Source organism: Carlito syrichta, unplaced genomic scaffold (genome assembly GCF_000164805.1).
Source record: "Carlito syrichta isolate Samal-C Ts95f unplaced genomic scaffold, Tarsius_syrichta-2.0.1 Scaffold302446, whole genome shotgun sequence".
NCBI lineage: Eukaryota > Metazoa > Chordata > Mammalia > Primates > Tarsiidae > Carlito > Carlito syrichta.
The window spans coordinates 195657-208455 of NW_007246542.1; the positions used below are offsets into that span (position 1 = coordinate 195657).

Here is a 12799-nt window from a genome sequence, read left to right on the forward strand (position 1 = left end):
CAGGTCTGCTCCCAATTTCCCAAACCCCCATTTCTTAGCCTTCACCTCCCTGTTTCTTTCAGTGTTGCCTTGGCAGAGCAGGCCATACTACTGACATATCTGATTCCTTACTCTAACTCACCTTTTTCAGCTTCACCACACCCTCCTGTGTTTCATAGTCTGTTGTGATTTCAAACAATTCCATACCATCTCCATCAACAATATTGTATGTGACTAAGCCATTCTCTCCAATGTCTGGGTCTTTAGCCTTCACTCTTCCTACTTCTTCCCCGGGGACAGCCGCTTCTGACACAGACATCTGGTATACACCTAGAAAAAGAAATTTTTATTTGGTAATTTTTGTATTTGGCAGCTGTAAGACTATAGATTTCATGGAATCCCAATACACTTTTCAAAGGGTTTAAAATTAATTAAAAATATGAAAGAAGTGAATGGATGGAAGATATCACATGACCTGCTTGTCAAAAAAAAGTGGGTTAACATAATAAAACAATATTGGGATCCAGGGTGAAATAGTGGGATCACACCACATGTGAGGAAGAAATATAATGCTCAGTTACATTTTCCATCAAGAAATGGAGAACCATGCACATCTTCACATGTTCAAATAGCCAAAGACTTCTTTTCATATCTTCAGGATAGTCCAGGACTCATAAGTTAATTCCAAGACTCACTATGATATTGTCAAATGCCCAGAATAATCCTTTCTCTGTTTAACAGTCATCAACAGCACCATATTTACTTTAGAATCAAACGTAAACTTTATCTTTCAAGGTAATGCTCCATCTAACTCTATATTTGACACTCCCCTTATTTGACTTCCTTGATAAATTGGTCAAGCACTACCTTCTCTGGAAATTTTTCTCACAGTAACCCTTTCATATATGTTTATTTAATATTTATTTGGAACCTATACTGTACATGCCAGGAACTGTCCTAGCCCCAATAAATAGTTTTATTTGTTTAGTTTACTGTTAAACAAAACAGCCAAGATTCCTCTCTTACTGATGCATGCTGAAAAGAAAAAAAATGAAAGCAAACATATACACATTCTGATGTCATCACTAGGAATAAGAAAATAAAGTAGGGTAAAGAGTAGAGGGACATGAGAGAGTGAGTTTGAGGTTGTGTACGTGTATAGATCATGTGTGAATATGATGGTGAATGTGCAAATGTGTGTCCTAGTGTGTGAGTGACTGTGCTTGTGTGTATATGAATATGTTGTCCAAGAGTGTGTGTGCATAAATGTGTGAGCTATGCACGTATTTCTGTGAGTTTGTATATACATATGAGTGTAAGTGAATGTGAATAAGTGAGAAGGAGGAGATTGATTTTGAGTAGCATGGTAGGAAAAGCCATCCTTTGGAAGAAGGAATCTAAAGGTCCCGAGCAAGACAAGTTTGTGTTTGTATCTGCAAAATAAAAATTGCAGGCCAAGTGGCAACAACCCTAGCATGGGAACATCCTGAATACATACAGAATGATAAGAGAAGTAGTGTGACTAGAACCTTCTGGTAAGATACAAGGGCGTGTAGGTAGGTTGAAGTCCAATTGTGTAAAAAAGGGCATCCCAGGAGATGAAAAAGGCTTTGTTTAAAGTTTGGGAGGACAAATAAGGTTTTCAGTGAGATTTGACATTATCTTATTTGTTTTTCAAACTTCAAAAAATACTCTGTATGAGACACAATATAGAGAAGTCAGGTTTGGAAAAGTTGCATCCATCACTTCCAAGCAAAGTGGTCTTGGGCAAGTTGCTTTCTCTCATTATGTTTTAGTGCTCCCCTACATAGATTTTATCAGTTCCAACACTCTGTCTATATTTATCTATATAGTTTGACTTTGGGATGTTTGTTTTGGCCCACATTCATTTAATCTCACCATGCTCTCCACATTAAAGCACAAATAAGAGTTGGGAGTCTCTCTCTCCGTAGATAATTAACAGTTTATAAGAAGCTTTAAAAAACCTGTTCAAAGTTGATTTTCTCCAAATCTCATTCAAGGTCATGACTGTACAATCAGCACAGTAGCAATGTAACTTTGCCATGTGATTGTCTATGACCAAGGGTCATAATGGCTGCCTGCTAATAATTTTGCTTGACCTTTTCCTTCCAGTATACCAAACAATCCTACAGTGCGGATAATGGAGCATGGCATTTTTAGAATGTTATATGAGCTTCAGACTTATTGAGAATGCTGAACTTGTGCCTGACCAGGCAAAGCAGTCTTTCTCTTGAGTAGATTATTGTCTCTGGATTCCTTTGAGTAACCATGGTGCCTTCCTAGGGTCATATGTAGTTACCTTTTTTGTTCTCTCATTTGCAGTAGGTGCCACCTCTGTGGCAATAAACTCACAGGCTCTAATGAAGAAGACACTTTTATGATGAGCCACTGCCCCCACACACTAGCAGCACCAGCATCACTATGATTATACTGTTCCTTTGTATACACCTGTGCATACATAAACTGATATGTATTCAAATTCTGACTTTGCCACATTCCTCGAGCAACCTACTGCACATTTCAACGGAGTCAGTTTTACCTTGTAAAGATTTACAATAGTAGGAACTCTTCATAAAATGATGGTGTTTGGTGTAATTATGATTATTACTAATAACCTCTTAAAATCATATTCTCTTTTAATTCCTTCAGCTATTCTACAAATTTTGTAGAACAGTCATAATCCCCGAGATAACAAAGGTTAGCATTTGTGGACAACTTATGCCAGTTGTCATTATAAGATTTCACACTGCCAGGCTTGGTGGCTCAGCCTGTAATCTCGTGCCTTTGGGAGGCTGAGGTGAGTGGAATGCCTGAGCCTGAGGGTTCGAGACCCGCCTGGGCAGCGAGACCTCATCTCTACAATAAATCAAAAAATTAGCTGGGCGTGGTAGCGCGCACCTGTAATTCCGGCTACTCGGAAGGCTGAGGCAGAAGGATCGCCGGAGCCCAGCAGGTCGAGGCTGCGGTGGCCAGGAGCGGCCACTGCACTCCAGTCTGGGCGACGGAGTGAGAGTACAACTCAAAAAAAAAAAAGATTTCACACTAGCTCATTTAGTCCTAACAGTAGTCCTGTTAGTTAGGTACTGTAGATGATTGCACTTTTCAAAAAATGGTCAAAACAATCTCTCTTGTCCACATGCTCTTCCTTTACAACATAACTTTGATAGTCCTTCCATCAAAAGGCAGGGTGTATATGAACATCACTTAAAATTGATGGAGCCTTATGACTACAGTGGAAATGATGTGATGTGACCCCTGAAGTTAGTTCACAATGGGCAATGTAGTTTCTGCCTGGTTTTCTTGGGGCTCATGATATCAGAAGCAGAGGCCTACATGGAAGGGAAAAAATACCAACTTGCTGATGATGTGAGTGAGCTGTCTTGGAAGTGGACCTTCCAGCCACAGTGGAAATATCCCTCTCTGAGGCTGTGGAAAACAGAGACTAGCTTTCTCCTCCAAGCTTTGCCCAAATTGCAGACTCATGACAAAAGTAAATGATTATTATTGTTTGAAAAAACTAAGATTTCCAGCAGTTTGTTACACAGCAATTAATAACTGATTCAGGCACTGTTATATCCACCTTAGAAATGAAACCATTGAGACACAGAGAGGTTAATTAATTACTAGATTGCATCACAGGTATCTGGCAAAATACCAAACAAAACAGATTATTTTATGTCTAGGGTCGTATAACTTTTTATGTCTCCTTTTTTACCCACCTCCTCCACTTCATCTATTTTGTTGTTGTTGTTATTGCCATCTTGGTTTTGTTTCTTCCAAAAATCATACAAAGAGCCCCTAGTTTTCTAGTTTTTTCTTTTTGAAAGCTGAGTAAAGCAGAAAAGCTTTAGAGAACACAGACAACTGGCTGTGGCACCATTGAAAAGTGAAAGCCAACCTAACCTACTTACTCTGAGGAAACTTTGGTGGGTTGTCATTGACATCGGTCAGTGTGATCGTCACTTTGGTTGTCCCTGAGAGTCCGCCCATGTGTCCACCCATGTCCTTGGCCTGGATCACCACGTGGTACTCTTCCTTGGCCTCCCTGTCCATGTTGGGTAGGGCTGTTCTGATAATACCTGGACGATGAACAGAAAACATCACAGATATTCATTGATAGATAAATTATAATAGTAAAAAAGTTCTAGACATTGAGGAAATAAAGATGAACAAAATAGCTCATGCCCTCAAGAAGGCTAATTTATTTTTATTATTTTTGTTTTATTTTTATTATATTTCATTTTGATATCAAATTTTATTGTGTATCAATTTTATCGCATGCATGGGACTAAAAAATGTGTTGAAGAAGACTAATTTCAATATGATAATTCAAACCAAAGGCAGCCATATTGAAGCATCATTCCATCTTTTCAAGCAAAACATTAAAATTATTATATAGCATTTTAATTTATTTTATATGTTTCAATTTACATGCAAGTAATGACTTTGCTGTTCTCAGACATAAAAATCCTAAAGATTGAAATATATGAGTGACCACTGCTTGGATACTCCTGAATAAACTCTTATTTTTGACCTGGGGCAGAATATTTAGTAAGCCTATTCCTTCATGCAATTCTTAGAAATATATCTATAGTCCATATTAAGTTTGAAGTAAGAGGCATATTCATCATGTAATACATTAAAAAGTTAATATCAATTATTACCACCCATTGTTACCACCCATCATGGAAAACAATGATAAATTAATGATTAAACTTTACATGATCCCTGGATACTGGCACAAAATTTTCTTAATGTGCTCACTTATATCGTGCTCACTTAAATTTTTAGAAAACACTTGGAAGCGTTTTCTCTCTGTAAACAGATACATTTATATGAAAGATATAAAGAGAGCACTGTGGAAGCCTTAGTGTTGCTTGCTCTTTTACTCCCTGATGTTTGTATGTTGCTGAACAACACACTGGAACTCACAGGGCTTCATTTCCTTTATCTATTAAATAATTTAGTAGGTTCAAATTGGTGGCTTCTAACCATGAGTCCCTGAGACAAAGACAGCTGCAATGTTTTATATCTCAGAATTCTAGATGAAAGTTCACATTTATGCTTGGTTAACCTGGAAAGAGTAATGGTAAATTCCTTCAATGAAATCACAGGAAGTAACTTCATAAATTCGTATTCTGAAGCAAGTTGGTTATAAATAAATGACTACTCAGTGAGTGTAAATTGTATCAAGTTAATGAAAAAAATATCAGATTGATAGACTAAGGGAATACACACACATATATGCAATACATTTTAATTATAGCAATAAACACAGATTATTTGTAAATGCAAAAATATAGGACATATTGTGGAAAAAGAAAGGGCCCTTGGGATATTATCGTAGACTAACAGTTTCACAGGATTTTAGTGTTTATTATAATTGAGACTCAAATTTGGCATAAATAAAGTAAAACCTTTTGATTTTGGTTTCGATTGTTGTTTATTCACTTTTTTGTCTTGCTCTTTTTTCTTTTCTAAGAAATTTGCAGAGTCTTCTTTCTGGATGGTAATGTGCACTGGGGGCCTATAAGCATAGCAGAAGCGATTGGAAATATGCTACCTCCTGAATGTATTTGAATATTAGCACTTAACCCAACACCACAATACTGCACAGTGGTTTCAAACCATGCTTTGAGGACTACCAGTTTTTATACCAGACTTCAAATTCTACACTCTCTTAATTTGGATCCACAGTCCAAGACTCTTTGACATTAAAGTTGAATTTTAAGATTATGTTTCTTATTGTGACATTGTGAAATATAAGCAGAAACAATAAGTGCTTCGTTTAATACTAGTTATATTCCAGCCACATGCCTAGTGTCTAATCCTCACACTATCCCTGCAAGATGACTCTCTTTATTCCTTTTGTATATTTGAGAAAACTGAGAATTACATAGGTTTAGTGAGCAGGCCTAGACTCCTAACTATACCGTGTCACAAATCACCATGACATCGTGAAGTACCTGTCTGTGCTTCCACTGAAAAGTAGGGTTGTCCCTCGAGGATACTATACACCAACTTGGCGCTATTTCCATATGTGGGATCATCCGCATCTGAAGCTGTCACCTGAATTACTGATGTTCCTTAAAAGTGAAATAAATTAATTAGCAGCATTTCCTTAGCTTTTCAAATTATATTCTTGTTTGCAAAGTTTTATTTTATTATGAAACCCTGAAAAGAAACCACAATTATGCAACATGCTCCATTTTCCTAAAGTTGAGATTCAAAACCATCTTTCTTCTTTCCTCTTCCTCCCTCCCCCCTTCCTCCCTTCTTTCTTTTTTAAATTCCCATAGTTAAAAATGAACTTTCTATAATCATAGTTCATTCGCTATGCTTGGTAGTTAAAATAATCATATGAACATTACTGCAAAAACATTTTTAAACCCACGCAATTGAAATGTTCCGTATATTAAATAATTAAATAAAAATCTTCCCAAAGAGTATAAAAAATGATAATTAATGATAAATTGCTTTTCTTGAAAGGACAGAGTGCACTCTTCCATCTGTAGCAGAGCAATAAATACATCATTTTATTGTTGCTTTGCATGTAATAAAATTGCTACTAATACTACAATTTAATTAATTTATGGCTATAAATATTGTGCAGAATGTTGTTCCCCACTGGCATGAAAATTGCATCTTCCCACCTGTAACGGGTCTGGTAGCCATATAACAGAAACCACCAGTAGACATCTGGTGAGATCTAAAGGAGCATTCATGGGTCAGAACGAAGGCAAACCAGGGAATTGAAAAAAGATAGGGCTTCATTTTTCTTAAAAACAACCACCTCTATTCCTGGCTGGTCACAAGCAACAAGTATCTGGGGCACGGCGTGTCATGCCTCAGAGTGGGGAGAGAAAGCTGGAAGAAGGAAACTAGCAATTATCGAATCTCTCTGTACCAGGCATTGTTTGGGGCACATTCCATGTATGCTGCCAGCATTCCTCTGCTGGGCATTTTTTATATCCACAGTACTTGTGAGAAATCGAGTATGAGAGATATGAAGTTTTGCAATCTATTTCACAAAGCTGACTATTGCTGGAGTCAGAAGTCTAACCCTGACCCAGCAAGTAACAAAACTCAAGTTCTTTCTTTGACATTTTTAGCAGAGGGACATGGCTTTACATGGGAGGAAAGGGGCCAGTTAGCAAAACCTCTGACTGAGTTGGCAGTGTTTTTTGTGTGGTGTAAAAGTAAATCTCATTTTTTTCTCTTATTGATCTTCTATAATTTATTATTTCATAGCAACAACCTTTTTTGAGCTCTTCCCATTTGGCACTATTCTAGGAAGCAGAGTTTATAAAGGAGAATATCATCAAGGTATGGCTGGGGAAATTATTAATTTTTCATGCTTAATTTACTTCCAGAAATCTGCTATATACTTTACAGCTCTTCATATTTCATATTTATTTTATTTAACCCTCATCATAGTTTACATTGTCTTCATTTTATAGATGGCAAAATGAAAACTCAGGAGTAAGAAATAGTCTGGATCCACATGACCATGATCCACAGTACTGTTTGACAGCAAAAACAGTACCATGTACCATTATTATACCATTATAATACCATTATAATGTCTGAATGCTATCCCTAAACATCAATGAGCCACCAAAGATGAGAACAAGAAAAATTCCCCTGGATTATCCTTTTTGATAATTTGTCTTCTCAATTCATCCCCCACTCCACCTTTCATTTCCTGACACTTCTGTCTCCCGTATGGTATTTGATGTCGGTTGTTTCTCATTAGAACCCTTATACACATATCTAGAAATGAAAAATCTGGGCATAGAAAAAGAAAGAAAGGAAGACAGGAATTGGCTTAGCTCAGCTTTTTTAACATATGAGAAGAACTTGACTTTGCTTGGGAGAGGAGTACACTTCCTTCTGTCATAAGAAGCTCTATATGCACAGTGGAAGGATCTTAGGGTTCTAGGGTCACATCTGACTTTCTTGAGTAAGTTGATTCCCCTTCTTGGTGTTTGGTTTTCTCAGTTGTAAAATGATCTTCAAATTCATTTGAGCTCTAAATCTCCTCTAACCAAACTCACTCCCTGATGAGAAGAGTTCTACTCACTGTCTGAAAGACAAACCTTTCTTAATATGAGACAGGTTTCGCAAAAGACCACTGTTATGCCCATTCTATATAGACAAAAGAAAGTTACTGCCAGGAGATGGTGGCTAGTTGAAGAAATCCTTCAGAAAATTATCTTTTAGTGATGAAATATGTCCTTAGGCATATTGAAAAGATATACCCACTTCTGAATTAATACATAGTTCTGATTATGACATAGTTTTGTGGTTAAATGTGTATGCTAGATACAGTTAATGGACAAGTCTGGATAAATTAGTTAACCTGTTTCTGGCTTGGGTTTTTAATCTGTAAAATATGGCAAATTAAAACCACATCACCACAAAGATTAATCATTGCAAAGATAAAATAAAACAGTACCTACAAGTTACTAATTAACATAGTGACTACCTGGAACAAATATTACCATTGTTATTATTTATTAAATATCAATATGTCCTAGAAACTGGATGCTATCATATGTAATATTGAAAGATCAGACATTGCTATTTCCATTTTACAGAAGAGAAAACTAAGACTAAAAGAATAGATGTAATTAGTTCAACTCACAAAGTCGATAAGCACAAAGGCTGGAATTACTTGAATTCAACCATATTCTTCCCACTCTTTCACTTGTTCTCATATTTTATAAGCTTAAATATAAAAACTCAAGTCCATTTTAAATATTTGAACTTCAGCTACACAAATGAATTTCTGTTGTTATTTTGCCACAGAAGATACAGAATTCATTCTACTTCCTGATTTGGGAGAATGGGCATCAGCCCAACCTGCCCACAGAGACACCAAGCCTGGATGCTGAGCTGGTCTTCACCTCCCGCCCCCATACACACCTACATTAGACCTCTCAGGCACGTTGGCATGATAGGTCTCGTGCAGGAACTCCGGAGGGTTGTCATTAATGTCCTGGACCTTGACGATAAACTCTGACGGCGGCTCTAGTGGCCGGTTGGTGTCCCTGTCCACCGCTTGAGCCATTAGCGTGTACTGGGCTCTCTCCTCTCGATCCAATGTCTTGGTGGCATGAATGTTCCCTGATTTGTCATCAATCACAAAAATGGTACCAGCTCCTTCACCTGAGAGAATGTATTTAATGTTCCCATCACCAGAGTCAATATCCGAATGAAGCTAGGAAAAGAGAAATTGAGATTTGTAATTCCATGTGGGATGCAATGACAACATAGAGACTCACTTACAAGTTGATTACAACAATACACTGCACAAACTCATGCACATCATGAGAGGGGGACATTTTCAATCTCTTGTTACAAATGAAGCAATGGAATCTTTAGAAGAGATCACCACCTTGGACAAGGTCAGGTATCTGGGGAACAGTGAAGCCAGAACTCAAATATTATTTTCATAATTCTAAGATTCATGCTCCCCCACCACTTCTCTCCATATAAACGCACACATACAAAATATATAAGCATATAGATATGTGTGTGTTAATAGTTTGAAAGAAACATATACATATTTTTTAAAAATATAAACCAACATTTATGCAATACGTCTTCTTCATCCTCTGACAGCCATTCCTCCATTTTCTCTGTTCAGAGACTATCGTTTGTTACCGTTTTCCTGCAAGTCGTCTAGAAGATATTCTATTCTAAATATGTGCAAGAATATCCATACAGATGCATACATGTCATAGTTTATTTTTACATAATAAAATGCTATACTGCACACATTATTCTTCACCTTCCCATTTTCATATAGGAATGGATGCTTCTTCCAAAGACTCTTTCATATTTGTACGTATAGATCTTCCCCATCCATTGTATGGATATTATCATCATTTCTTTTAGCAGTCCTTCCAAAGAGTATCTAGGTTGTTTCCTGGCTTTTGCTACTACACACAATTCAACTAATCAGATATTTCTAGAAGATCTGCTGTGTGACATGCAGGGAATGAGGATCTAGGGATGTGGTCTGCCTGGAAGAAGCATCCATTCTAAACATAACAAATAGGTAGAATGACAATATAAATGCAATTCTTTAAACCCTAGAGCTTGAAATATCCTTGAGTTTTCTCATCTTGACAAAGCCTAGAAATCAGATGGTACTTATCTAAATCCAAACTGTCAAACCCAAGAAACCATCCATGTCTCTTAAATTCAATCTTCTGCCTTTGCCCTTACTCTGCTCTGTTTCCTAACATGAACTCCTCCAAAGACAATACATGGATTTTCCTGTAGCAATAAATTCCTAAACCTTCCTTGCTGTTCAGCCTCACTTTCTGCAGTTGTCATGTGAATCTGAGTTCTTTATGTCCTCATTATGTCCTATGTGGGAAAAGGTAAGCATTACATCCCCTATTCTCATGGGTTTTACGAGTTCCAAGTGGAGAAACAGCTCATGGTTCTACCTAACTACTTAACACTTTGCCCATTTGCCCTGAGAATACTTGCTGGCAGTGCTACAGCTGCAGATTTTACCCCAAAACAATTCATGGATCACAGTCGTAAACTTGCCCCTTAAGTTTGCCATGAACTATATCGCTTTTATTATTATTTTCACATCACTTTATTATATCGACATTCTTAGGCAACAAATGACATCATCCTATTTATAGCATTTTGCTTTTAGTAGTGAGGTTTTCATTTACAAAATATAGTAATTCTCTCTTTTTAAAAAAGTTCTCATTAGGATTAGAGCTAACTCCTGCTTAGAAATGACTCCGAGTTATTTTTTATATTTTTATATATTATTTATATTTTATTTTCATATTGGAAACCTGTCACATTTGCTTCAGTCTCAAAGAATGTGTTTATGTAAAATTAAATGAATGTGGTAGCAAGCTGCGCTTTTTTTTTTCTTTTTCTTTTTTTTTTTTTTTGAGTTGGAGTCTCACTCTTTCGCCCAGACTGGAGTGCAGTGGCCACTCCCAGCCACCGCAGACTCGACCTGCTGGGCTCCAGTGTTCCTTCCACCTCAGCCTTCCAAGTAGCCGGAATTACAGGCATGCGCTACCACGCCCGGCTGATTTTTTGATTTATTGTAGAGATGAGGTCTCGCTGCCCAGGTGGGTCTCGAACCCGCAGGCTCAGGCAATCCACTCACCTCAGCCTCCCAAAGGCGTGGGATTACAAGCTGAGCCACCGAGCCCGGCTGCTTTTTTTTTTCCTAAATGGGAAATGGGTTAAGAAAACTCATTGCAAACAAGATAATTTATTCAAATGAAATTTAAAATGATAACAATTATTATTATTAACACCATTTAATATTAACATTAATATTTATTACTAGTGCAATTTAATATTATTATTTTATTTTAATTATTATTATGAAACTAAAGCTTGGAAAGCTGCTCAGAGTCACAAAGCAAGATTAAATATATTGTTTTTTAAAGTTTTCATATTGTTTCATCTTCCCAAAGGATTTTAATTGATTTGCAGTGCTGTAGAAAAATACCAAATATTTCAGCACTTGGGGAGACCTGTAGGTACAAATTACAAAGACCATTTTATATTTAGTCTTCAGTGTTTCTCAGAGGGAACAAAAACTAATTTCCCTCAGAATTTGTTATTCTTAACAAGCTATGTATTTTCAGGAAATTATGGTTAACACATATCTTATAAATAAGACAGCTTGTGAGTAAAATATGAGGGTACTTGATGGTCTACAAAGGAGGAACAGAATTGCCCAATCGTCACACAAGTTTCCTCAATGAAGGCAAGCTTCCTGAACCCACCCTCAATCCCAGGGTAGGTGGGTTTGTTCCTCTGTTTCCCCTGCTGTAGACCTGGAAAAGTTAAGAGCTCAGACTTGTGAATGAGGAACAAGGCAACTAATGAAATGCTTACTTTAATGGCAGTGCCCAGACATTGAAAGTTTCTGGGGGCCTTCACATATTACAGATGAATTATGTTAATTTCTTTGAAAGTTGACAGATATATTTCATGACCAGTCAAATAATTGAAAATTTTACAAAACATGTTTGTTATTATTCTATATACTTGGTTTTCAGGTTTGAAAGTTGGGTATAAATTCCTTTTTCTTTCTAACAAAACTGACAAGGATATTTATTAGGTTTCACACACACATACGCACAAAAAGTTTCAGAGGCCATTGAGTGCTATCAAGGGATTCAGCTGCTGAGGCATAAACAACCAATTCCTAACTCCAAAGATGAATGGCTTCTCTCTCTGCATAGCACAGCATGGCACAGACTGTATTTCCTACAAGAAATCTGAAAGTCCATGGTTTGCCAGATTTCAGTTTTTCACAGCATCTTAAAGCACTCAACCCTGAATGTCATCAAATCAAAGGTTGTTAGAAAACAAAACCATCTACTCTATCCCTCCTATTTATGAGAACTGTCTTAGTACATTTCAAAAGGAAGATCCACAGGATCCAGTCACTTTATTTCTTTTATTCCTCCACCCAAAACTGACATCAGATTCATTCTCACACACCTAGCTTTTGAAGATCATACACTACAAATGATGCTAGGTTGTGCTTTTCTCCCACATTTTTATGTTCCCTCCTATATGGCATGACAATTGCTTGTTCCACAGAGATGCTGAAATGTGTCTTCAGGTACTATTTCTTCTGCAAGCCCCACATTAACACACAAGTTGCTCTCCATTGAGAAAATTCCCGAAGAGAACATGCTATTTTCTCGGAATGATTCATGTAGAGGTTTCCACATCATTTAAGTTCCACAGCCCCTGCCATGGCTGAAATCCCTTCTTCTTCTAT

At 37.0% G+C, this 12799-nt stretch overlaps 1 protein-coding gene across 3 annotated transcripts in view; it reads right to left on the reverse strand.

Annotated features, from left to right (window-relative positions):
- Window positions 1–12799, reverse strand: part of CDH11 (cadherin 11) — a 163882-nt gene that overhangs the window by 38969 nt on the left and 112114 nt on the right. For all 3 annotated transcript variants that reach the window (XM_021711664.1, XM_021711665.1, XM_008056680.2), the window contains 4 exons: window positions 8929–9223; window positions 5967–6086; window positions 3912–4079; window positions 122–309 (listed from right to left, as the gene is read on the reverse strand). In XM_021711664.1, coding sequence (XP_021567339.1) covers window positions 122–309; window positions 3912–4079; window positions 5967–6086; window positions 8929–9223 — 771 coding nt within the window. The remainder of the gene's footprint in view (window positions 1–121; window positions 310–3911; window positions 4080–5966; window positions 6087–8928; window positions 9224–12799) is intronic.